This window comes from Astatotilapia calliptera, chromosome 3 (assembly GCF_900246225.1).
Source record: "Astatotilapia calliptera chromosome 3, fAstCal1.2, whole genome shotgun sequence".
Taxonomy (NCBI): domain Eukaryota; kingdom Metazoa; phylum Chordata; class Actinopteri; order Cichliformes; family Cichlidae; genus Astatotilapia; species Astatotilapia calliptera.
This window is the reverse complement of record NC_039304.1, coordinates 17,550,206-17,578,043: the sequence shown is the minus strand read 5'-3', so window position 1 is coordinate 17,578,043 and position 27,838 is coordinate 17,550,206. Positions and strand designations below refer to the sequence as shown.

Below are 27,838 nucleotides of genomic sequence, written 5' to 3'. Positions count from 1 at the left end.
CTCCGCCTTTACTTCTCTGTTCCTTTTTTTTTTTTTAAATATCGAGATTGCATGTCTGCTTCTTGCACTATCCACTCCTGCCACTTCCTCGCCTAATCCCTTTCTTCCCCTTGTTGCTCTTCCTCCCTCTTCTTCTATGCCTTTTGGATGCCTTTAACCACTCTCGCACACTCCTCCGACCATCACTCCATCATTTTCTCCCCGCTCTCGCCCCCCACCTGTATCAGCAGCTCCTTAACTCCACTTCACTAACCAACTCCTTCTCTTTCCCTCTGTCTGCTCGTGTCTCCTTCTTTTTCATGTGTTTCCCCAAAGATTGATGACTCTCCGCCACAAGGCGAGTGGGCCTGTTTAAAGATGCATGAGGTGATGAGGCCAAGTTTTATCCTCCTTTCTCCCTCTCTCTCATTTCTCCTCACAGACTCGTCTCTTGATGGCAGGAGCCACCTTCGCGAGAGCCATCCGACTGTTCCCAAGCGGTCAGAGGCCACCTCCAAATCAGACAGCCCTCTCCCCTTCCCAGCTCTTGTCAAGACGACTGAGTGTGACGTATGACGATCAGACAGCGTGATAAATGATGCCATCGAGGACCCGCGACTCATAAACGGACCAAACAAAAGAAAAGAAAAAAGGCTGGCAGTCATCGATATGATGATCCGCTGAATCAACAGAGAGGGGAGGGGTTGTCGTACACCCTTGGTCCTCAGAGTGGGGGGAAAAGATGAAAAAAGTTTTTGAAGGGCAAGTTGTTTTTTTTTTTTTTTTTTTATGAGCTAGAGGTGAAGCAAAAACAAAAGAATCCTGAATGAAAAGACTGGATGCAAATCTTTGCTCGGTGGAAGCCACAAAGCAGCCAGAACTATTCATATCTCGTATATGCATAGTGTAAAATCTCCTGTTTGAGCTTCCATACATTTCGCTTTAGCTCTCAAACGTTTGTGCATCTGTGCACAATATAACTGAAATCCTTTGTTACCAAAATGGGATGATGTAACATAACTGATGGGCCACAACCTCAAAGAGTAACGAAGAAGCTCTCCCTAAGACGAGACGCTAAGAAGCTCTCCAGCTAGCTAGCTAGCTAGCCGGTACACACTTTAAGCTTTTAGTCTTTTGTGGCGTGTTTTGTGGCTAATTTCGCTAAGGTCAACTGACTGGGGAACAGAGAGTGAAGTTATCGGCAGTTCAATGTTATTGGTCAATATTTGCCAATCTCTCGGTATCTGCCTTTATAACAGCCCATAGATGTAATCTTAAAAAGTTACTTCCACCATGAGCCTAGATGTTTCATAATTTGTCCACCACAACTGGCAACAACTGTTTGAAAGGCCACAAACACAACAAGCAGCTGATCAGATACATATATACAACCATTTTTGCTGTATTTAACTTATCAAATATTCTGGTAACACAGTAGAGCAGCAGTTAGCATTGAAGCCTCACAGCAAGCAAGTCCTGGGTTCGAATCTACCATCTACCCAGGGAGTTTGCATATTTTTCCCACATTTGTTTGGTTCTGTGAAGGTGATAATGAAACACTAATACTTCACTTTATTTTTGCTCAGCTTTGCTGAAAATGCACCCATACATCAAACAAAAAACAGTACTGGCCAAAATCAGCCTTCTTGTCTGTTCCTGTCCGCATCCTTAATGACTTTTCTCCATGGCAGTAGCTGACGGTTACCTCTTTTTGTTACATCAGGTCTGCACTGGCTAATATTCAAAGGTTATTCTTCAAAATGAACATTTCTTTGTTTCCTCTGGTACATTTTGGAGAATGAGGATAAACCTAAATAAAATGAAGAAACACAAACCAGCATCATCAAGTTTTGCAATTTTGCGTCTAAATCAAGCTACATTTGCATCCCTACACAATCTTTTTCTCTTTAGCTGCTGAACGGGAAAACCGCACACTGCAAGACAAAAAAAAAAATTAGCTGAAAGAGGCTAAAACGCTTAGTTGAGACAGTAAAACATTTTACAAAAGTGTTTGGTGCTAATTAATTCCATACAAGCACTGATTAGTACGGCTTTGAGTGCTGAGACTTCACAAGTGACGCTCTTCTCGACAAGAATGGTGTCAAGTACAAACACTTTGGGAACCATCGAAAGGTTTTAGCTTTTCAAAAGTCCTCCCAACCTGTCGTATTTTCTAAAGGAATGACCTTCTTCGCTTATTATCTGCACGTACGCCTCACAATGATTTGTATGCATTTTGGTTAAAGAGCAAATAACGGGAGATGTTCATTTCTGTCCCATTAAGTCCCTTTATCGTCTTCAGCTGACATTTTACATGGATCCACACGAATGCTGGGTGTTTTTACAATTTCTGCTCAGACTTAAAATGAAATGCTTCTTTACATAAATAATTATCCATTAAACGTTTCAATACGGGTTTCCATTAATGAATAACTGTATGTAGTACTTGTTATTCCTATGCCTTGGTCACCATTAAACTGACAGAATACCAGAGTAAAAGTTAGATTTTGTGCAAGGCCTGATGCTTAATGTCTGCTCCAGTATTATGCTGCCATTAAAAGACCAGTAGGGCTCTTCAAGAGCAATAAGGTGATCCTCAGTAATGACTATTAGCAAGTCAAATATTGAGGTTTCTATTCTTGGCTCAGATGTCAGCGTGTCACAAACCCGCGCTGAGGTCTCGGTGACTCAGTCGATTAAGATCTTTCAGCTCTACCTGCTCTCACGTATTTACACTGTACCACTCAATGCCATAACCACGCAGAGCTTGATTTCTGCAATCTAACTTATTCCCATGAATCAAAGGGCAGCCAGCATCTGACCCCAGAAACAGACCCTCATTTAGTGAATGAGCTGTCTGACCTGCGCTGCCTAATAGACTGCCATCAAGCAGGCGGGAGGTGAGGAGCAGAAAGTGTCTCCTTCCCCTCTCATTAAGGCCGACACAGACAAAGCTTCCACCTCAAAGACGATAAGCGGAGACAACTCGTGCGGCGTTTTGTGTGTGACAGTAAGATGAAGAGTAGAGGGAGGAAAGATGTTATTTAAGCAGAATTCCTGCAATACTGACCTCTTTAATAACCACATGCACACTCATCGGTAGATCATAATTTTCATTTATTCAGCTGGACAGAAAATAACACTTTTTCAAGCGTAATGGTAGCTCAACCAAACCAAGTCCCAATCCCCAAAGATTGGTTTACGTCAGTGACAGAAAACATCAGCTGATTTCCTTCTAAAGTGGTGTTTACACGGAGACAGGAGACTCCACATCCAAGCAGTCACTCCTGCTATAGTTCTAGTAGCTGTATTGTCTCCACTGTATAAGCTGTATAAGTCTCCACAGTCGGGTACAAGCGATCACGAAACACTCGTCACCCTCTGATGATAACATTTCCATCACTTGAAGCACAACTGCAGCAGACTCGCTAACATGGAAACTTTAACACACTTATAAGCAATCAAATAGAAAATCTCAAAAAAGGTGCCAATAATAAAACTGCTTTTTTTCCCTCCAAGCCACCTTGCAACCCGCCGCAGGTCCTATATATATCAATATCTGTTGTGACAGATGGCACGCAACATCTTTTGCACTTAAAGTTCAGCTACAATGCTGACATTTTCCCTCTCTGTGGCCCAGTGATCACGAGTTGTAAACATGGCCCTAATCAGCCTACACATACTAACACTAAGTATAAATTTAGAGCAGAATCCTGTTTCCCCTTAAGTAATTTTGCTTCCTCATTGACCAGCTGTTCTGCTACAGTAAACTCGAGCGGCGCAGATATATTGGCCAATTTTACTATTTTTCTCAACATATGTGAATTAGCAAAAAGGCCAATAAATGAAAGTTTAGGAAGTTTAGAAATTAAGAATCCAAAGGAGAAAGTTCGTCCACCAGGGGCGCTCTGCAGCTTCCCAGTTGGCTACACGTGTTTGGAACACCAGAAACACGACAGCTAATCTGAGCAGACTCAGTTTAAATGAGTAAGTAAAGAACTCAATATAACAAATGTTACAGAAATCAATTTGTCTCCAGCAATATATGAATTTTAAATCACTAAATATTGATCTTGGTCTCCAAAATTATGCACTTGCAAGTTCCCAGTCAGAATTTTCAACTAGAACAAGTCAAGGCAGTCCCACCAATCCCGACTTCACAATCCAATCCAGTGCACACATGCACAACTGTCAAACGTGCAGTTTGTACAGCCACTGTTATGTATTTGTGACTTGCTAAATAAGATGTATCCAGAGCACTGACTGTGCTCTGTCCATGAAGAGGCAGCAGTGATGTTTTTAAGCACAAGAAACAAAAACCAAGCACTGTGCTGGTTTTCTAGTGACACATGAATGCCTCTACGTTGCTAAGGAGCAAAACAAACCCCATTTTTCCTTGCTTTTCCAATTTTACCACTGGAAAAAGCTCACCTCGGGAGTGGTGTCACTCCCAGTCCCAACATCCGACTTGCGAGGCAACTGGAACGCTGCGTTAATCTTCATGCTAGGCGAGGCTAAACGCCACATCGCTGTACCTAACTCACAGACATTAAATGGATCTTGATCCTTTCATATCTGTCTTCAAAGACTGAAAATAAATGTATACAACCGTTTCTTTACACAGGGGTGCTTTGCAAAAGGATTCACAGTCATACAAATGAGCCTAATAAAACTGAAAATGAGTATGAGGAGAAAGAAACTGCAGAGAGAGAGCGTGTTAGAGAAGGAAGAGAGAGAAAATAGAGGAAAAAGGAGGTGAGACAGAAGATTGTCACGGAGGCATTCAGATATTCAGATGGCGAGGTAGGAGAAGAAAGAGACAAACAGGAAGGGAGGGGGGAGAGGCGGGGAAACAGGGGCGAGCGAGGAAGGAAAAACAAGGCTAGACGGGGAATCAGCCGGTCAGAGTGACAAACAGAAAGAACGGCACGTGTGGCTCATAGCTGAATGCAAAACCACAGAACAAAGAGGAAAAGGAAGCACTTGTTGTACCTTCTCTCTCAGCTCGGAATATGAAGGTCCGCAGGGAGGTGACTACCTCAAACTTGTTGTCGCCCAGTCCTCGCACCTGCCTGATAGCGCTGGCCAGAATCATCCCTTTGGAGTACATCTCCTAAACAGAGGAGGACACACACACAGCGAATAAACACAAGCACACACGCCGCTTCACGCATGTTAATAATGTTATTCAACTGCTGCTTATTCCTATTATCTGCATCTGTAGGCCCACAGTTATTATTTTCTGGCGCATTGTTTGTATCAATAGACGTGAAATCCTGAGTCGTATTACTCTCTGTTAGGACCACATTCAATTTCAAACAGCACTAACAGACGTCCTCGTGAAACCACAGAAACATCTTATCAGTAGGCCGTCAGATTTATCTGCAGAAATGAAGCAACCCTGTTCCGTGTCCAGCAATAACTTTGATAAATCGCACAAACGCTCTCGGACAAGGAGCGCTGCTCCGAGAGCCGGAACGAATTTGCATTGACGCGACCTCCGACCTCGAATTGGATACTTGAAATGTGCAGAATTTCAAAAGCAGGAAACGATGTCCAAACGAAAAAAAGTGAACTGCGCTACATTAAAGAACGCCAGCGCACGTGGCGAGACGTCATCTGGAAGTTCGTGAAACAAATCTACGAGCTGAAAACAAACTTTTAAATTTAAAAAGAGACGTGCACACGTGTACTGGGGATTCAGCACAGGAAGTGAGTAGGTAAAGCGGGACTTGGTTGTGTGCTTTGTTTCATTACCCCCCCTCCTCCCCAGCAGCTCTAGTGGAGGCATCCAAATAAGGAGGATGTTGCACTGGAGGCTTCGTGACCCTCTTTACAGTCTCCCTCGACAATGGCAATTACAGTACTGGGTCATCATGAATGGGAAACGAGATAGAATGGACAAAAAAGGAGAAAAAACCTCCAAAGTTAATATTATGACTACTGAAGAATCAAGGACAGACGGCATCACTATCAGTATTCAGAACCTGATGTGAGAATATAACACAGAAATGTCCAAGAACATCTCAGACTATAACATTCCTGCAATAGAGGGAAGTGGGGGGAGGGGGGCAGCACATTATGCTTTTGTAGTGGCATGAAAAATGACATGGCTGTTAAAAAAAGGGGGGGGGGGGGGCAGACACGAGAATGCATTATTCATGCTGATAATGTCATTATCATTGCAAAATAAGGAGGAAAAAAAACACAGAAACAACAAATGACTTCATATGACAGCTTTTTTCCTTTTCCCGTTTTCTTGACCTGAATTTTGATTCCTGTGTATAAACTGTAACAGTTTGTGTCTGTGCTTCACCGTGCTTCTATCCCACAGTCACATGCAGAGTGTGCCGAGTAAGCGAAGGAAGAAAGGATGGATGGATGGATGAAAGAGGGAAGAGGGTGTGGGGAAGACAAAATGAGAAATTTAAAAAAAAAAAAGGATGTGAACTTTTGACTCCCTCTTGTCATTATTAATTAAACCAGTGACCTTGCCATCCACAAAAACCTATTTCTAGAGACCACGCAGCCAAAAATATACCAGCCGGCACAGTCAGTTAAGGAGAGTAGGGCTGAGTGGGAGGGATGGATGGATGGTGGGGGAAAAAAAAGAGATAAATTAGGTTTGGGTGAAAGGCCAAGGAGAGAAGTAAGGGAAAGAAAATGGTAAGAGCGTTGTGTGATACAATCAGAAAAAAGAGGTAAGGAGGGGAAGGGAAAAAAACAGAGGGGAAGGGATAAATCCATGATCAGAAAGAAAAAGAAACAGAGAAGAGGGAGGACAAAGACAGGAGAGGAGGCGCGTGGGAAAAAGAGAGACATCATGTAGAAATGAAGACGCCTAAGAGGGTCAAGAAGGGGTCCTTCTCATATTAAAGCAGGATGTTAACAATGGCAAGAAGTGGCTCAACCTAATTACCGACAGGCAGCCGTGTGCGTTCCTCTCCCCGGGAGTTTCACACCAATATCTCCCTCTTTCTCTCTCTAAATTTAGCCAGAAGTTAAAGGAAGGTGAGGAAAGGAGAAAGTAAGAGCGCGCGTGGATGAATTAGCTCGGCGGCTGCGCACGGATAATTATACCCCGGCATGGGTTAATTAATTGTTTTAATTCCAGTTTTGGGGTCACGCAGGAGAGACTTGTTTAATTGCGAGTTGTGCATCTGTAAATACTCTCCCAGCAGAGTCAGCGGAGACGTGCGATGTGACGGGAAGCGGCGGTCGGCGTTGAGATGACGCCATGCGCCGGAGCGGCAGCTGCCCGCCCGCATGCACGTGAAGGTTTTTGAGGCTGATCTCGAGAGGACTGGCTGCCAAGGAAGCAATGAGGCCTAACTATCACTCTTTCTCCAATAGCCGACACACCTGACTCACCTCCGTCTGCCAAAAGATCTCCTCCACACTCACCTCCCCTCCTCTATGACCTCTCCCCACTCCAACTTCAGCTGCTCATTCTTAGCCATACAAACCCTAGGGAAGGCCTCTCATTTGGTCCTCCATAGGGTTTGTCACCCCATGTCATTTTGCAGGGCGGTGTCGGTACTACCTCTCCTTTTTTGTGCGTGGAACTGCCTATCCTGCATGGATAACTCTCTGTTCTTTTCAAAAACAACCTGGTAAACTTCAGGAAACAATTAAGGCAGAGCAATGGAGCTAAAGCCTACAATAATAGAGGCGCCGTGTGGAGAGAAGAAAAAGAAAAAAGAAAAGAAAAAAAAACAGGGAGGAGGGTTAAAAAAAAAAAAAGGAAAAGAAAAAGGATGGAGGAGGTTTTACCACCAGCATGGAGTTAAGGTTCTGGCATCTCAAACGCTCAGATTTTCAGTGGAGGCATGAGGACACCAACTGGCTGGAGGGAAAAATTGCACCTCCCGGGAAAAGCATCCACGATCAGCGAGCTGCCTGCAGTATTTAGAAGTCGATGGTGTCTGTGTTTTCTGTTTTTTAAACATGTAAAAACCAAATAATTTATGCCTAACTCTGAACAGTGAAGTTGTGAGATCATTCATGTCTCTCATATCTGTTGTCTGAGGATCAGACCAGAATAAAAGATTTAGACTTTAAAGTCCTAATGGAGTCGAATTATAATCCTCATTTTTAACCAAAGTCTGGTTCCCTTCCAAGTGTTAGTTTAGAGGTTACGCTGTTTTTCCCTCCCCTCCTTCTCTCTGGGACAGCAGAACTGACTGTGAATAGAAACAGCAAACACTAATACCACCGTCTCCCTACTGCTGACAGACAGAATCCGTTTAACGGTATTTATTTCAGGCTGTGTTTTTGTCCATTTGATGGATTTAAGTCGCTCGGCGTCCTCCATCACCCACCGCTGAGCAAAATATCAGGCTATTTATTTGTCAAATGCTTCCCTACGTTAGCGAGTGGCATCGGCTAATCACCAACTTTGTCTGACATGTGGTGCCGGGCAGGATGTGTACACTGGGGTTTGGATTTTTTTTTTCCTTAGAGCTCACTGCCTGCTGAGCTGAGACTAAAAAACAAAACTAGTGAGAAAAATGAATCAGAACGCTTATTTTGCAGATCATAAAATAAAAACATGAAGCTGACAGATGATTAAAAAAAAACTTGAAAGATCTGAGGAAATCTAGAAATTTAGGTAATAGATCGCTTTCACTATAAACATGTTAAAACATAAAAGCAATTAATGGGAGCAGCTAAAGGTATGTTAATAATTATTGAACTTGACTGCATTAGGGCACTTGATCAGGGTCCTGGGAGTCAAAATAAAAGCCATTTTAAGGATTTATACACACACACACACACTCACAGTGAAAAAAGGAAACACTCAGCATCAGAGCAGGCATCTTAGGATGATACTGGAGATAGTAAGTAGAGAAGCTTTCAGGCTTGCAAGGGAGCTTTTCCACATCAGACTGACTAACACGCAGACAGACAGATAGACACACTGAAAGACTGATCCCCTGTCCTAAAACCTCATCTCCCCTTTGGCCTTCTATCCAGCTTCATCCCCCACCCCAGCCTCTCATCTCTTCATCCCTCGCAGCCATCCTCCTCCACTTCCTCCTCTCACTACCCCGAAGCAAGGCTTTGGACTGTCTTCATGCACGCACACACACACGACACCAATATAGGGACCCCGGAGACTACATCTCAGGCCCGCAGCTTTCTCCCAAGTCAATCCCACTGTTGACGAAATCAGGCGAAAGGCGTGATTGATCAGACAGATTGGATACAATGCTGCACAGAGAGAGAAGTGAGACTGCGAATCTCGCTACTCTCCCACGCCACCTCCGTTACCCCTATGATGACATCATCGTGGCCAGAGACCTTCAAGTTGCGACTGAGATTAAGTGCGATTAGTTCTGTCTGGTGCTGACAGATCCCAGGGGGGTTTTCAGCTACAAAAAAAAGAGATTTTTGGGTGTTGGAAAGTTTGGCAAAGAGAACAAGCATGGGAATGTTTTAGCGTGTAGGCATTTTTGTTTTTGTGTACGAATGCTAGAGACAGAACGTGATAAAGAAAGAAAAACATACTCATATCAGTATTGACTCGATCTAAGAGTCCAAACTGAAGCTCAGCGCAGACTGCAGAAGTCTGTTTTTTGCTTGTGTCTTTTAAGATATGACTCAAAAGGGCAAACCGTTTTCATTTAAACTAAAGAAAGAAGATTTGTCTGATGGTTTTATAAGCAACTTTGACTCACACAGTTACAAATGCAATAAAATAATATTTTTTGTTTCATTACCCAATGCTCCAGGTTTAAATCTTTTATAGACATTATCATTTGCTAAGGCTTCAGAGACACAGGCCTAAAGACTTATCAGCAAAAACTGTATAGTCTCCAACCAGTTAGCAAGGGGCTGCTTGTGATGGCTAGGTCAGATTGAACCTCCTTGCTTTGGTAATATTGTGAGTAGAATGTGAAAAAAATATGACAAACTGTAAGTGAGATTGTTTAAAGTAAAAGTTGTGTTCTACTGCTTCAGTCAACATTACTTTGAAAGTGAATTATCTCTGTGTCTAGTTTGTTTCACACTTCTCTGTTTCACTGTCACTTGGCTAGTGGTTAGTGTGTGTTTGCAAAGAAGGCTGGCTCCTCCACGTAACCGATGAGCAACTGCTGCAGCTGCAACGTTTTCCGCTTTGTGAGCAATTTCACCGAGCACCAAGCATTCATTCACCAACTCGTAGGGAAATACACATTATTTCCCCCCCAAACAACCGGTAGTTGCCAGAGTATTGTCAACTGGCATCTAGGCTTGCGTGACACAGGCCTGGAGACCAGTGAGATACTTGGTCAGTTAGCAGTGTAGCTTTGTAGCATTAGCTGCAATTAACCACCACAAAATACTAGTAGTATTCAAACACTTTTTACTGCTCATGAAGGACATGTTTAATTCATAATAGAAAGAATGTAATGTTTCAGCTTGTTTAATTAGCATAATCTCACATAATCTAGTCAATATTTGATTAGCACGGTAAACATGTTAGCACTGTTAGCATCACTAAGCTACTGACTATATTGCTGTATATTAAGTTTTACCTAATTAGACACAATTTCACTGACTAATATGAGCCTAAAAATTCAATGTAAACCAAGTCTAGCTTAACTTTATTTCTTGCTTTAACTTAATGTTTATAGGTTAATTTAGCCTGCAAATGATCTCTAACTGGTGCCTAGCATGCTTAAATCGCTTTCCTTTGAAAATAGTTCTCAAAATTGCTTATTTTTGTTCTTGTATTTACTCTTGCCTCAGATCTCTCTGACTGGCATAATCTTGTAATGAGTACAACTCCTCTGAGATGAGCTGTGAACCCCCACATCAGGAAGACAACAAAAAGGTTATGTAGCTTGAGGAGTACAGCATTTTTTTTTTGTAGTCACAAGAATACACGTCTCAGCACAGCGAGGGAAAGAAAGCCACCAACTCATAGTTCAGTTTCTGACATAAACCAGTGCTGAGAGACTTCCTTTTAATGTTCTTCTACCCCCGCGCTAACCCTCTGGAGGTGGCAGTGGGTGGTATGCTGGGTGGTGCAGCCTCAGCTGGCCGCACAAAGCAAGGATGACAGAGACATTGTACTCAACCTTTCCATTCACCCAAAACATGATGAAGTCCTCTACTGTCTCACAGGGGAGAGTCACACTGGCAGGACTTTAGAAGTCTTTTTATACTTTTAAAAGTCTAAACAACAATGCTCGCTCACACACACACACACACACACACACACACACACACACACACACACACACACACACACACACACACATTAAAGCAAACTTTCATCTTTCCAGAGACTGTCATCCCTGCACCGACAGTGACACAGAGTATAAAGTGCTGACTCGTTGGCCTCCCTGCCGATTCCCGCCCTGCTGTTGATGGAGCGTGTCCTGATAAATAAAGCGACATATGCATTGGAATGGGAAAACGAGGGGAAAAAGAGAGAGAGAGGCAAAGGGAGCGAGAGAGCATGGAGAGCTATAATTAGTAAGTGATTAACGAGCAGGCATCAGACAGGTCCCACATCATTGATTGTGATGTTGTGCAATGCTGCTGCAGCGAAAACAAGTTGGCCCTAGGAGGAGGATATGGGGTCACTGCTCAAACACACATCCACACACACGCAGTAAATGTGCCTGTTCCTACTGCAAAACACATCCAGTGGTCATTAGTGAGAGCATAATGGCAAAGCACATTATGTCAGACTTGAAACTAAAAGACTTGCATAATAAAAAGTTTGACTGTGCTAAATTCCACATACTCTAACCATGTATCCAACAACTCCTTCTATACATGATTTAATGTTTGCCTTTCCCATCAGGCTCCACTATCAGTCAGCTCCCAGGTTCCCAAACTGATGTGTGTGTTTAATCATATCCAATGTACTGCAACAAAAAAAATTTCTGAATGCAGAAAATATTTAATCTCAATAACAGTTTCTTGACTGTGGTACAAGCGAGCATGTAGATTTTGCATAGAGATTTGGGAGGATGTTATACTTTGATAGCGAACAGTTTTAGCTTTATGTAGGAATACTTCCCTTTTTTAAGTTCACACTTAGTTCGGGAAATCACTTCTCAGATTAATAAACAGTTGGCTCAGAACTTCACACAGCACCGCTGTAGACAGACAGGCACACGGCCCCTCCCTCCACTAGAAGCTGAACACATGAACAGCAGTGGATATTCAGAAAACTAAACAACATTTTATGATGAATTTGGAAGTCACTAAAGCTCCCATTTTAACAACTTTAAAGCAGCTATCATAAATATTGATCTAGTAAACAAACACATTAATGTTAGCTGTTAAATTATTAGCTATTACTCAAAGCCAACATTAACTGTCAACTAAATTAGCATTAAAAGTTAGCAGCTATGGCTAATAATAAAACAATATTTTTGTGGAATTTGTCTTGATTTTTTTGTGTCATTTATTTCCCTTATGACATCAAAAACAGCACACTGAGTATCAGTATCGAGCTTAAAATTCTAGCATTGTTACAAAATTCAAGCTTATTTAAAGCATTGCAGATCAGCTCATTTCAATGCATTTCAACATCACCCAATACGCTTCTATGTGTATTTGAAACTTCAATACAGAGCATGACATTTAAGCTTCTCTACCTTGCTTACAGTTGCTGGATGTCTGAAAGCCACTTTGCAACCCCTCGAATGAAAAAACTGATACTGTTTTTATGTTTTAAATACATTTGTTGTTTTCTCTTCTGATTCATCCTCTAGACCAGAGGTAGGCAATCAAGTTTCCCAAGGGGACACATGAGAAACTGGGACTGTTGTGGAGGGCCGCATCAATAAGCTTTGAAGGAGTTAAAATTAATATTGCGCATAACTAAGTTCAGCTCATTGATGTGGCACTCCACAACCCGTGCTTTAGACTTTTCAATATTGTATTGAGTGGCTGAGGACACATCAAGGTTACACACCCCAACACAAAGTAAGAAAGTTATATGTGGAATAATAAATGGGTTTCGGTTGATTAGATTCCAATTTGGAACTGACGTGATTTCAGTACTACTATAATTAAGCTTCTCTCAAACTCAAAATTGTTTTAACCATTACCATCTATAGCTCGGTCATATTTCCACATTTTGTTTAACTCTTTACTTAATCTAAATTCAGACATGTCTTACTTTGAAAATCTCTTTGTATTTCCTAAAAAAGGTAAGATGGAAATGGTTCTGACATAGATATGACACATCACTACCCATTGACAAGCCTGCTTACCTCACAGATGTAGCATAACGGCGACAATAAATACGGTCTTCAGTCTGCCAGTTCACAGAACTTGTATCATTTAGAAATTATTGGAGGTCGATGGAAAAATTGTTTGATTCACTGTTGCATTTTATCAAAACTATTAAATGATTCAGCATTCAGTCAATGTTTTAAGTGACTGAATGCTGAAGAAAACCAGTGCTTGCATGTATGTTGGCAGCCTCTGTAGTATCTTTTACAACTCTCACCCAACCCTGACGCAGTTCTCTCTTCGTCTGAAGATGAGTTAGGCAATACTAAGCGAAATTTAAGATGTAGGGAGAATAAAACGAAAGAGAGAGAGAGAGAGAGAGAAGAGAAAGGGACAGAGAAATGCTGAGGAAGGCTTTCCCTCTCCATCTTTCTTTCCCAGAGAACTGGTCAGGTGCCAACATCAATGTACTTTACTGTATGGCTGGGTGGGCACAGAGAGTGCTGGTCCATCATGCGTGGTGTAATGTCGCTCTGTCCTTGCCCCCATTCTTTACTCTGCCAAGCTAATAATGATGACAATGAGAGAACGAAGGGAACACTTAGGAACTTGGCTCAGCTGCTCGCAGCACAGAGGAATGAAGCAGACTTTGCCAGTGTGACAGTGGAGGATGTGTCAGCAGGACACAAGGAAGACAAAAGTTTGGCAAAGCAAGACGTTTAAGGCCGTATTTCCCCCCATTACCTACCTTGTCGTTGTTGTAGTAGGTCAAACTCTCACCATCAAATCTCACCCACCTCCTCTGAAAAACACATTTTCTGCACACAAAAAAAGAGAAGCAGAAATGTGTTTGATACACTCACAAAGTAATTAACCAAAAAAAGAAATCAAGCGAAATCCCCAAATCTCAGGACAGCGAGTCAGTGATCCGCTCTGTACAGGTACTCATATTTCATCAAGAGTGTCATTGTTTCATTAATGTCAAGAGTTGTTTCAACAGCTGTCAATTAGCATAATCAAAACAAATGGCCACTTCCAATTTGAATATTCAACAGCCCAAGGGCAGTTTGCCAAAGTTATGCTAATCAGGTGAGGAAGGAGAATATAAAAAGGAAGCAAATGACTGATAGCTGTGGCTTCAAGCAACAGTGGAACGTGCAGCACCGAGGGAGACACGGGGAAAAGAAAATGTAGTTTTTGACAGGAAAGCTGAACGAACTGAAATAAGACATATCGTGCATCTCAATGCTACGAAGTTATCTCCCATCTTCTTTTTTCTTTCCTTTCGATAGTGCCTTGCATTAAAGATAGATCTGCTTCTGTATCCAATACCATTTATCAGTTCTAAGCAATCATCCGAGATGGAAGACACACGGGGAAGCAGAGAGTGCAAAATTTATTAGAGAACAGTTTTCTGGCCATTTGAGATGCATGTTGGGATTCAGAGGTGTAAAAAAACAGTATATACACTAAACCTGCACTGATCTTAAGAGGATATAAATATCCTCCAGGCAGAGTGGAGCTGCAGAAAAATTGACCTTCATGCATGTAGAGCTACCTCTAAATACTAGTATGAAGCAGTGTAACCTACCCTTGAGGTGACAGCTTGTCCAGCCAACCCACTTTGAGCACCTGCCGTTTGGGGACTCCATAGAAGCATGCATATGGAGAAATATCAGGCAGTCCACTTTTCTCTGCAGCCCCCACAGAGTCTGCAGCTTGTGAGTAGAGGTCACAATTCACCATGATCAAGGATTTATTATTAGAGCCGGAGGCAGCTGGACCGACAGCAGCAGCGGGGTCAGGGGTCTTGGAAAAACTTTGGTCCACACATGCCTGCGGCAAAACGGCAGCACACTCGTCCACTGTGGAGTAGTCGTCCCCGTAAGGGTCTGGAATAGCTGGAGCTGGTGGAGACATTTTTTCTTTGGACTCTTTCTTCAGTGGTGTCTTTTTTCTGCACAGAGGACATCAATAGTTAGATGGCATTAGCAGTTAATCAGGAATTACCTTGTGTATGCATCACATGTTAAGAGAAAAATGCTGATTTGCTAAAAGGACCCAATTGTGCTTATTTCCAGGTTTCAGTTCAGTTCAGTTTTATTTATGGTCAAATCACAATGACACCTGCCTCAAGGTGCTTTATATTTTATGGTAAAGACTCTACAATAATACAAAGAAAAGTCCAACAATCAGATAACTGTCTGTGAGCAAGCACAGGCGACCGTGGGAAGGAAAAACTCTCCTTTAACATGATGAAACCTTCAGCAGAACCAGGCTTAGGAAGGGGCGGCCATCCGCGATGAATGGTTGCCTCTATTAGAGTAGCTTTTCATGATCTACAGCTTAAAATAATTTTGAATTATATTATTCTGAGGCCTTGGTGCAGCCATTGTTCAGCTACTTTTTGTTAAGCCTTCACTTTCTCCTGATTGGCTCATCTACTAAAACCAAGTTTGGAATAGAGGGTGGGCGGGGCTTCTTAATCTGAGAACAATGTGACTGACATGACATTTTTGGAATACCCTCATTTCATTGACATCAAAAATGTTGTTTTGAAGCAGATTTTGACAGGAATTACTAACTTGTTAATTATTTGCTTATGTCATTCAGCTAACTGATTCTTAAACTGTTTGAATCAGCATAAGAAAAAGAAAAAACCATACAGCACAAAAGTAAGCTAGGCTAATTGCCTCCTGAAGTATTTATATTTATCTATGTAGACTGTACGAGTTCCTCGGTTCTGTCGTCACTAAAGAGACGGCTGCCTTCACTTACACACAATCAAGTAGTGAGCAGTTTCATGTGGGAACTGTTTCCTTTCTATTGAACCGACCGTGTCACTGGGCAGAGGGAAGCGTGCACTGAAGTGTGACAAGAGGCACGTGTTTCTAGCAGGAGTACTGGAATAATGGTGTTCTCCGGAACTGAGCTGCAAAGTTAGCTAGGCTGCATGCTTCGTTTGCTTGGTGAATGTAGCTTGGCTATAAAGAAAACGGTTCCTACATGAAATTGCTTTCTGTAAACACTGCTGCAGTAAAACCTGGGAGGGGCACTTTCACCAGCACAAGGCAAGTGCAATCTGGTTTCATTACATTCAGGAGAAGAGAGATCTCTGCAGCCAATACCTGCAAACTTAAGGCAGCCTAAATAGGATGGCAGCAAGAAGGAAAAGAAGAAGAAAGAAATTGATATTTCGGTGTTCTGCCTCTTTAAGAAGGCCCATTCTCACAAATCTGAGGAAGGACATATATATTAAATATTTCTAGTGTAGCTAATCACAATAGTTATTTTTTCTCACGCAAAGTGGCCACATACTGTTATCAGCACTTTACATGCCATTATACAACAAAATCTGCAGTGTATGAATCCCAGTCTTCATTCAAATATCTGGATTTCTTTGTGTGTATATCCAGAGTGGGCTGGAGCAGCATTACGTGAGCATACTATACCTCTGTTTCCTCCGTTTTATCTTGTCCTTTAAACCCTTGTGGGGCTCTTCTTTAGCACCTTGGTCCTAGAGAACACAGCAGAGATTAGCATCAGATGAAAAGGAGGTGTCCATCTTTCAGTCAGACACAGTTATTGTCTCGGTGCACTAAACTATGTTAACTTTAGCAGCGAGGTGACATTTCTATTAACCTCAGGGGGCAAGCTGAAACGAGCACATTTTACACTCTGTGTGTCTACAGTGACAGCATTAACACTGAGAGGGAAGTTGAGTGTGCGGACTGCAGCCGAAACACCGAAGATAGCGTCGAAGATCTGAGAAATGTCTGTTCCTCTTTGGCGAGCTGCTACTCACTGTCCAGTAGTGGGAGTGTACGCTGTCTTACCGGAGCACTTTTGGGGGTGTTGAACAGGAATATTTCACCGTAGGGAGCAATAGGCGTCAGGGTTCTTTGAAGTGGAGCTAAAAAGGACACAGAGACAACACGATGGTGGTTTGTCACGGCACTGACACTTGCAAAACACAGTGTGAAAGCCTAAACGTGGTGCTTGAAAGTAGAAAGCTTAACTGGATTGTTCCAGTTCAATTTTTAATCACTCAGATGTTATAGTGTCCTTTGATTAGACTAACTCACTGATCTGAGCAAACGTGTCAACGATTGATCCGTGCAAGCAAATACACCAATTAAATTTCGCTTCAGCATGCCTGTGTTTCTGCCTCGGCCCTCATCCTAACACACAAAATGAAAGTGCGGTCCTCGCTGCCAAGACATTTCTCTGTCTGGGCTCCTGCAGGGACCGTGGTCGGTGGAAGCAAAGATGAAGAAGAAGAGCGTAGAGACTCCGGCCAGACGCTATTAGTCTGGAGACCCCGGGCCACCCTGCGTGGGCTGCTGCCTGTCACTGTGAAAAATGACGCCGCCCTCTCCTGAGGATTGTGAGGGCCAGAAGACGCCACCACAGGGCTGGACACACACACAGACACGGGTGGAGGAGCAGATATGCGCGCTGACAGTGGCGTACAAAGATTGAAACACCCTCGGACATGTAAAGACGCCTCGAGACAAACACAGACATTAAAAGGATCTACAGCCATATACGTAGACACTCGCACTCCTACGGACATGAATGTACTACTTTTGAAATCCTTACAGACACACACTTCCAAACAATGCAGCCCATTACCGAAGTACACAGAGGGCACGGTAAGCTTTATGAAGAGGTCAATTTACTTGATGACAGAATCCACTCCAACAAAGTCGCCTTCTCCACAGAGAGGCTTGGTGCGCAGATAGCGACCATCAATCATCATCCATCAGCCGACCTTCAGGCCACTCATGGGTCTCTCAGAGGGCCGTCAGATGCCGCTGTATTCAATTCCTGTCTGATTCCCTCTACTCTTCCCTCGCTGGATCGGTTGCCAGCTTCTGCATTTGTTTCTCTGCTTCTTTATCTGCTCATGAGCAGACTGTCAAGTCGCAATCTGGGAAACGATTTAGATGCAACCAACAGCTTGGTGTTAGCGTGGAGATTATTTTGTTTCTCCTGTCTTTACGTTGGGGTGTTATGGGTTACTTTGTTATTACTTGTTTGTGACACCTCATTGCTGAGCAGGGAGGACACGGAACTGAAACTGCATGAATTCAAATTAGTCACCAAACAGTTTATTTGGTGCACTGCTTCCCTAAAGTTAGCAGTGTTTAAAGCATGAAACTCTACAGCACTGCTTTACTAGCTAACATTTAAATCTTTTTTTTTTACTGTAAAAGTTTATTTCTAATTCTGTACAAGAAAAGATTAATTTACAAAGTAATCTACAATAAGATTAACTAGAGAGGCCTTTATTTAGTGCCGTTTAGAAAATGTTAGCATGCTAACAAGCTAACAATATTAGCTAACCTTATTAGCTAGAGTTACTTCAGCTGTTCAACTGCGTGCTAAACAGCTAACTACAGTGAAGCAAGGTGATTTACACTACTTTGAAGGTGGGAATCTAGTGTTGCGCTGTACCATATCATATCATTCACAATAATACCAATGTAAATTTAAATAAAATAGCAATATTTTTGCGATGCATTTACATTGCATTTACATTACGTAGTGTGGGCATTTATGAGAAAAGCGTGGGTGTGTCTGCCTCCAAAAATATACAGAGGAAGCTACTTGAATATCTTCCCAGTGTTGCCAACTTAGCGACTTTGTCGCTATATTTAGCGAGTTTTCAGACCCCTTGTCGCTAAAAAAAGACGTGAAAGCCCGTATCGCTTTTACTCTCAACAAGCAGCGGGTGCTGTAACCCAGTCAGTTCTTCTTTTACTCTTTTACTCTTGTCGTGGCCTTTTACGTTCCAAACACCAAAAAAGTCCAAGAAAAGGCCGTGGGTGGCAACGGGAGGTTTGTTTTAGAACGTTTGTTCTTAAAACTTAAAATTAAACTAAAGTTAACTTAATTTGCTTTAACAACTACAAAAGTGGTCAAAAAATCATTTTCTAACCCTCCCGTCTTCCCATCTGACATTTGGCAAACAAAAAACAAAAAACCTCTTTACCACACCCATCCAGGGTGCTCTTAATCTCTTGATTAATTGGAGGGTCCATAAGCTAATAAACCAATCACTTTCCAAAAGCTTCTCCAATAAAATTAATTACAAATTTACATAACAAAACTAGGTCAGTATATTCTTACACCTTTAAAGAAAAAACAAAAATGAATACAAATTGCATTTTATAAACATTCAACAAAAATAGCCACAACAACTCTTATGCTGTTTTGTGGATCACAAGGTTTAAAACTACTTATAAACACACACACACACACACAAAGTAACTCCACCAGAGTGCCAATTTCGGGTCACTTTTGCCGGTCCAAGCCCGGGTAAAGGAGCAGGGTTGGAATTGTGACAAAAAAAAAACAATAATTGCTAAAAGAAATTTAATTTGTAGTTCTAAATAAACTCTAAATGCATTAAGGACGTTTTTTACTCACTTTATGTCTCTTCCACGATGTTATTTCTCTCTCCAACAACATAGGTTATAATTAGATTAGCATGACCAATTATGCAAATTAGGCGATGACGTCATTTAGCGACTTCTAGCGACTTTTAGGACAACCAATAGCGATTTTCCTTACTGAGGAGTTGGCAACACTGTATCTTACGACAAAGCACAATACTCTTCAAAATATGAAAGAAAACCGCTTTTGCTTTGAAACAACTAACACGTTTCACCACTTGAGGTAAAGGCACACAGTCGAGTAAATCCGGGCTGTGAAGGAGGAGATACTGGTGATGCAGCTGATGTGCGACCCAAATGTAATCCAATCACATAACCTTGCTAGCTGCACGCCATATGACAGAAAGCGCAAATGGTCTTTAAGCAGCTGGTCAAAAAACTTGACCCAAGGCTCAACATCCCAGGCAGAAAACATATTTATGTTTCATTATGTGAAAATGTTGTGCAGCTGCTAATGAATTACTATGCCAACTTACTTTAGATATTCTTACACTAAATTAAAATCTGCCTAGGCTGCTTTTGTGCTTATGTCTAACTTATGCTGGGTCATTACCACTGTTTTTTTTTTGTTTTTTTTTTCAGATCTACCATTTATCAGCTCAAACATCCAACGACATGAATGCTTTAAAAGCATCAACATCAGCTCTTCTCTGACAGCATGGTGGGAGTTTCTAAAATTGATGGAGTCTTCATTAATCCCATGCAAACGTACACCTATCTGGAACAACCCTGACATATTACAAAACAATGATATGATAAACTTTTCAGATTGGAGTGGTAAAGGAATCAAATATTTAGAACATATACTAGAAGGAACAGAATTTATTTCATTTGACGGACTAGTTACACAATATGGGATCAACAACAAAAGATTTTTAGAATATCAACAAATTAAATCCATAGTAAAAAAGAAATTTAAACCGGGTCAAGTTGAACTACAAACACCACCAAGTGTGGTTCAATTTCTTACTCTTAAAACCCCCAAATTACTATCCAAAATATACAGAATGCTTTCTAAAACAGGGTCATTACCACTGTACTATAACGTTGCTGCTGTTGGCACCTTGTTTCAATAGGTTTAAAATGTCAAATTAAGAAGTGTGCCATCATTGACAGGAGCTTGATGGAAAAGGATGAAAAATCTCCTTTATTTACTTACACTTAGAAGTAAATACCACTGTTATTCTGAGTTTTCTTGAACTATAAGCTTGAGGCTATATCACCCATGTTCACTCGAGGGTTTACAGAGAATAGTCCAAAATAGAGAAAGTATCTAGTGCCTTGTTAGGGGAAGGTAAGTTAAGAACAGTCAGACTGCTTCAAGCCAACAGAAAGGCAACAGTAACTTAAACTCCTGAGTATTGCTGCTGATTGGAGGGTACCCATCTTCCAATGGCTGTTTCCAGTAGCATTACACGCTATGTCTCAAAGTTCAAATCATCTCTTGACAGTGACCATCACTCAATCAGTGAGTGGAGGCCATTTGAGAACAGCCAGTTCTCAATCCAATAGAGCACCTTTGGGATGTGGTGGAACGGGATATTCCCATCATGGATGTGTAGCTGACAAATCTGTGGCAACTGTGTGACACTATCAGGGTAGCATGAACCAAAATCTCAGAGAAATGTTTCTAGCACCCTGTTGAGTCTGTGCCACAAAGCAGGTTCTGGAGGCAAATGGATGCATATACATGTCCAGCACTTACAGTAGTGCATCAATGTGGCCACTGTTTCAGTACAGGGTATTAACCTTTGTAGTTTTGGTTGTTTGTCTAGCAGGTCAGCTGTTTCCCTGTTTGACTTGTTATAAATGACAAATACACATAAATAATACAGGTTTTCTGGATGAATTAAAAATACACATTCTTAAATTATATATTTAGGAAAAACTACATGAAAATTCTCATATTAAATTTATGGAAAAAACTCCTAAATTTAATTTAAAGTAAAACGCAATAATACTAGTTTTACTTTAATGAAATGTGGCTTCCACTTGCTGAAACTGAGAAATTGTGGCTTTCGAAATGCATATTTTAATTTTGAGAATCAGCTTGTAAATTGCATGATTCATTTCCTCTTCTGCTGCAGTGCAAGACGGTTTAACTGTGTTTATAAGTAAAGATTTTAATTTAAAGGACAGCATTTTGCAGGTGTCACAACGTAGCTTTTAATTACACTTCAAGACATTGTTCTCATTTACGGTTGAACACACAGAAACTGCAGTCTTCATATTGCGAGTCAGCAGGTTCACACTGTGACAGCCCAATCTCACAGTTTTGTACAAAGGAAAATTCATACACTCTTCTGTTGGTGCCACAAATCCCAAACACGGATTCTCAGTAAACAGGAACTTTTCATCCTCTGCGAAAAGCTGGCGTGTCTTATCCCACCCCCAGAGTTTGGCCTCGTTCCCTCCCTCCCCTCCCAGCCCTAAGAAGTGGTTTACAGACCGCCACTCATCCTCTGAGACCTCTGCTAGACAGCCTAGTGTTTACCAGGATTTCTGCAGGCTGGAGTGTGGCGTTATGTATTTAACAAATTCTGTATGATTCTTTATCTTTCAGCTAGCAAAGCCTAATGTACTGATCCTTCGAGAGCACGATCTCACATTTGGTCTGCCTGATACAACTGATGCAGTTTGTGCAGAGTGTTTTTGGAAACCTTCAGTGCAACAATGGTGTCACACTTGGAGAGCCCCTCTCTACTTAGAATAACAATTTGACTTTTGACACTCTCTGCTCTGATGCTGTTGTCCCACCATCACACTGGTGAGCAATCCTCTGGTGTAAACTTAAGTCACAGCCTGCAAGTTAATTTCCTTGAACAAGCCTTTAATGAGATCAAACCCAGCTGACTGTCGTCCTCAAGCTGATTCAGTACAGCTCAAAGGAGGCTGCATAATGAACAACGCACCTTTGCTCAAACTTGATAGCTGACTTAGAAATAGCAGCTAGTGTGCATACTCATCTTCATTTTACACATCAAGCTTTCTTGTGTGCATTTTTTTAATCGTCAGCATCTCTGATAAGTTACATAAAAATTTCATAGATTTCCATTCATGCATTACACCAGTTGTACATCAGCAAATTAGCATTTAAACTGCATCACGGTAAGCATGCTAACTGTTCGAAGCAGATGTGATTTTATCTGCAGCATCAGTGTATTACAAGCATGCTTTTATCTGCTATCGTCTGATGAGTACAGTTAGTCGTGTTTACGTCTGGTCAAGCTACTGCATTATGCTTTTAATCTGATAAGGGCGATTGCTTTGGTTTGTCTGCGCGACCAGAGCATTACCAACACGGCGACGGTCACCAGCATCGCTAATCTAATGTGAAGGTAAATAAAGCAAAAAAACCTCTCGGCATCACTGAATCAACACAGATCCCGATGAAAACTCAGAGGATATGTGTTAGTCTGCTTCTTTCTTGCCAATTTGCTCGGAAAATAAACTTAAAGTATCGATTTACACAAAGACAGAGTGCCTCAGTAGTTTTCTATAGTTACACATGAACCACACAGCATCTAGTTTTCCTGAATTTTGTTCTTTGTACTTCTACCTGCCCAACTGAAGAACACCTGTCAGCTCAGCCATCAGAGCCACGCAGCGCTTCCTTTTTTCTTCTATTTTTTTGCCAGCACAGAATAACTCACGCCTACTCGCCACAATACAAACTCAGCACTTCAAGTAATCACTTCAAATGAAAAGCCCTCGCATCCAAGTGAATGTGTGTGCCAACTTTAAAGAAGTTCCATCAAGGCGTTCAAGAGATATATACGCTGAAGCGAAGGCGATGAAAACACAAAAAAGACGACTAAACGGAGTTGTCTTTGTACCATAAGACACTGAGGATTATTTATTTATCAATCACCATCAAAATGAAACAAGTGCAGTAGTTTGACACCAAGGTTATTAAAGTTAGCTAAAACTAATTCAAGTGTTGAAACAAAAAATAATAATAAAAAAGCGTAAAGAGTAAAAAGAGTACGTCCTTAGTTTTAGTATTTGGTCAACACAGCAAGATCAACACATGATTTCTGCTGTGACATTCAGATGGTAGTATCAGAATTTGGTGTAAACAACATAAAAGCATCAATCCATCCTGCCTTGTATCAGCATCTCAGGCAGCTGGTGGTGTAATGTTGTGCGCGATGTTTTCTTGTCACATTTTCGGCCACTTAGTACCAAATGAGCATCATTTAAACCCCAACCTGAGTATTGTTGCTGACCATGTCCATCCTTTTATGACTACAGTGAACCCATCTTCTGATGACTGCTTCCAGCAGGATAACACACCACGTCACAAAGCTCAGATCATCTCAAACTGGTTTCTTGAACCCAACGATGAGTTCACCATACTCAAATGGCCTCCACAGTCAATGAATTTCGATCCAATAGAGCAACTTTGGGGTGTGGTTGACCAGAAGATTCGCATCCTGATAACTGTGTGACGCTATCATGTCAATATGCACCAAAATCTCCAGCACCTTGGTGAATCTATCCCATCAAAACGTAACTTTTTATGCCTCTATAAGCCAACGATGAGTAACCCTTGAAGCTCTTTTCTGAATTGAGAGATTTCTGATATATTTTAGGCCTTCTTATAGAATAACTTGACTGGGTCAGAAATGAGTGAGGGTGGTCTCTGCCTATGCAGCTATCCTTTGAAAAGTCCAGATGGTCGCCAAACCATGTCTTTATTGATATATACTTATATGTTAAATAGGGCTGCCACGATTAGTCGACTAGTCATGATTACGTCGACGACATATTTAATAGTCGACGCGTTGTTTAAAGCCTTGTAAGATCCTGAAAGACGCAGGAATAAGTAAGTAGGATTTAAGAGTGTAATAACGGACTGAAACAGAAGATGGCAGCACTGCATGTACAAAGATGCCAGCTGCCGTTAAACCCCAAAGAAGAAGCAACTCCGGTATCGTAGCCGTGTCCAAATTCAGGGGCCGCATCCTTCGCAGGGCGCATTTGTAGGCCGATTGTGTTACAGTGACGCGACAAAGTTAGTCCAAATTCTAAGACTTCTGCAAATGCAGCCGACAAATGCGTCCTACTTTTCCCCAGATTTGAAGGATGGGTCGGGCGTATGGCCCAACCTATCCCAGAATTCATAGCACGGCTCAGCCAATTCCAGTTTCCAACAATGGCGGCAGCTACTTAGTTTTAATATTACTTTTATTATTCTTTCTAGGTCACAAAATAAACTTTTAACATATTTTCGGGCGAGAATGTAGCTGTGTAAACCTCAAATATCTGCTCGGTTTATCAAGACACCACATATTTGTAAAAGTGCTCCGACGTTTTCGGAGACGTCTGTTACCCACCAGCTCGATAGCTAGTCGGGGTTCAAGGCTCACTAGAGCCGGCGAGAACAGCAAATCATTTTCAAACCCCCCGCTGTCTTTCGCTACTCAGGTTAAACATATATAAGTCACTTAGATAACTTAAAAATGTTATTGTTTGGCTTTTTTCAGTGTTTTATTTGTTCCTGAGTAAATCGGTTCGGCTGAGATTAAAGTTATAGTTTTGACACAGCTGAATAAATGTCAAACAGAAAACTGATTATCAGAAGTGTGAGATGCTTGAGAATATACTCCGGTGTCCTGTTATATTTTAGATAGCAAGGAGCAGACGGCTGAGTTTATTAAACTCCACTGACACAATCTGCAAAATTCATCAAAAGTTTAATCAACTATCATCTTGTCTTTATTTTTAGTGAGCACATACCTTAAACACTTCGAGCTGTAAGCTAATGACAGTTATATGAGAGCAGATGCTGCTGGTGCAATAAGCTGTATGTTTTACGTCCAATGGATGCACGATTCGATTAGTCGACTAATCGCAAAAATAATCGGTGACTAGTCGACTATTAAAATAATAGTTTGTGGCAGCCCTAGTGTCAAACTCGTCATTAAGGGTGCGAGGTAGGCTGTCTTTTTGGAAAAAGAGTTATGAAGGTGGTCCAACATAGTAGTATCAAGGTGTAACTAATAAAGTGATACTTTTTTTAATTCAAATTAGTGAAGACCCAGAACAGTCTGCTGTGCTGCTGTAGAGCTGATAGAGAAGCACTAGACAGAAAACTGCGTCCTTAATGAGATTTTAAAATTAGAGAGGAGGAGAGAAGGTGTTAATTAAAATTCTGCCAGCCTCCAGTAGCAAGTTTTGATTTAATACAACAATCATTCTGTGAGACTGCACTGCTTGTTTCTCATCTCGGCATAAACTCTTCAAATATGCTTGGGTAAAATGATATGTCAAATAACGCCTTGCTAGGCCTTGCTGTGCAGGGAGTTTTTTACTTGCTAGTCGAGCTCCTCATTTCCCTGCTCTGGGACCGTCTCGGCTCCCTCTCTTCCTCCGTCTCTCTCAGCCTGCTTTGCATCCTTCCCCTGCTCGTTCCTCCCAACCCACTTCACTGTCGTGCCTTTCTCTCAAGTCTCACTCCCTGCCTTGTTCCATACAGAGAAGACGTTGGAAAAACAAGACCGCCAGGAGACTGCTGCGGTAAAGGCACGTGGAACAAGAAAGGAGCGTAAAGGAAATGTCAAAAAACGCAGACAGAAATCTGTTGATTCGCTGCGAGGGGCGATGTTACCATGTGGTCACATATGGTCCCAAAAAGACTGACACGTTCAAGGGTGTTTACCACATATTTGTACAGACTGTCATCATAGAAGAGCATCACATAATCCTGAGAGAGTGCATCTACTTCAGGTGGCGGGGCCGACTAGGTCCAATAAACAGGGCTGGGACGGATTCAAAAACATATTTGTAATGGTTGTACTACAAGTCTGTGTGCTGTTAGCAAACTTGAACAACTTCTAAAAAACTTTGGAGAGCACTGTGACAGAAATATACACCAGGGTCTCGCTGAGGGACAAGATGTGAGAGAGCATATTCCCTGTGAGATCACCTCTTGAAAAGGGGGGTGCCGGCGTTTCCCACGACACCAGCCTCTGAACACCCTCACCCCACCTACGCACTACCCCTCATCTCCTCTCCCTACTTTCATCCGGGCAAACAACAGCACCGCTGCTGCCTCTACTGTGGAATGAAATATTCATGGCAGAGATAAAGCGGATGCAGCTGAAAGACTGTGTGTACCTTTCTGTATGCCGTTTGCACCGGTGGGACCATCGGAGCTGGTTAGGTGTTCAGGGCTGGTTGTTTGCGATGGCGGTGCGCTGAGGAGGAAGAGGGAGAGAGAAAAAAATCAGTGGATTAGAACCAGCATAGCAGCACGTGGGAAAATCTGTGACACCACGTAAAGGCCGTTAGAAAAAGAGATGCGGAAGTCTGAAAGTTAGTTTCACAGTTTAAAAGTACATCAGTGAGAGAGATATTAATGCGCGCGGATTGCAGATTTGAACATGAAATTAGAGGCCTCGGGTTCTCCATCAGTGTAAATCTGAAAACAATGAGAAAAAGATTTGCCTTTGCATTAATTCCTAGCACGGCAGCATGAAAACACATCTCTCCAAGTGTTTTTGCCTTTGTTATTTGTACTTGTTTGATTTGGACCTAAAAACCGCTCCTAAACTTTTGTAAAGTCAAACTTTCTGCTTATATGAATAGTTCAACATTTGGGGGAATTGACTTGAAAATGTACTCCTTGCTGAGCGTAAGAAGATTGAAGTGTACCTCTCGTGGCCATGCAGAGAATATGAAGATACTGCCAAAGACAAAAACTGAAACTAAATAAAATACATAAAGCACACTCCTTTATAAAGATGTTAGCTGTTTCAGGAAATAGTTAAATAAAAACTATGATTACATTCACAGAGTCTGAGTTTAGACACGAAGCGATCCCTAGCAGCAACAGCTAGCTTAGCTACATCCTGTCGATGATTATGCCGAGAAAAGAATTTAAAGAAATGGAAATAGCTAGTTCAGCTAGATGTTCAAAACCTTCCTATTAACACAAGCAAACCAACAAGTAGTATCTTTTTTGTCACCAACGTAGGGTAAACATAAAGCCTATACCAAAAGCTAACAAGCTACAGCTAGCACAGAGCATCCAACTGCCAATTCGGAGATTTCCTGGCCTTTAAACGATTGAAACAGGTACACGTTGGCTGGGCTCCGTCTCAGTTAGGATCACATTATATTATTATTTATGTTCTTTCAGCTGCATTAATCATCTTATTTACTTTATTCTTTATGTATTCGCTGTTATAAATGGTGACACCAACAAA

At 41.7% G+C, this 27,838-nt stretch overlaps 1 protein-coding gene across 3 annotated transcripts in view; it reads right to left on the bottom strand.

The window, feature by feature from the left end:
• The window catches only part of arap2 (ArfGAP with RhoGAP domain, ankyrin repeat and PH domain 2), a 166,904-nt gene that overhangs the window by 137,968 nt on the left and 1,098 nt on the right, over positions 1-27,838 (bottom strand). For all 3 annotated transcript variants that reach the window (XM_026162146.1, XM_026162148.1, XM_026162149.1), the window contains exons 2-7: positions 26,748-26,827; positions 17,001-17,077; positions 16,617-16,681; positions 14,756-15,121; positions 13,913-13,982; positions 4,972-5,092 (exon numbers count right to left, since the gene is read on the bottom strand). In XM_026162146.1, coding sequence (XP_026017931.1) covers positions 4,972-5,092; positions 13,913-13,982; positions 14,756-15,121; positions 16,617-16,681; positions 17,001-17,077; positions 26,748-26,827 — 779 coding nt within the window. The remainder of the gene's footprint in view (positions 1-4,971; positions 5,093-13,912; positions 13,983-14,755; positions 15,122-16,616; positions 16,682-17,000; positions 17,078-26,747; positions 26,828-27,838) is intronic.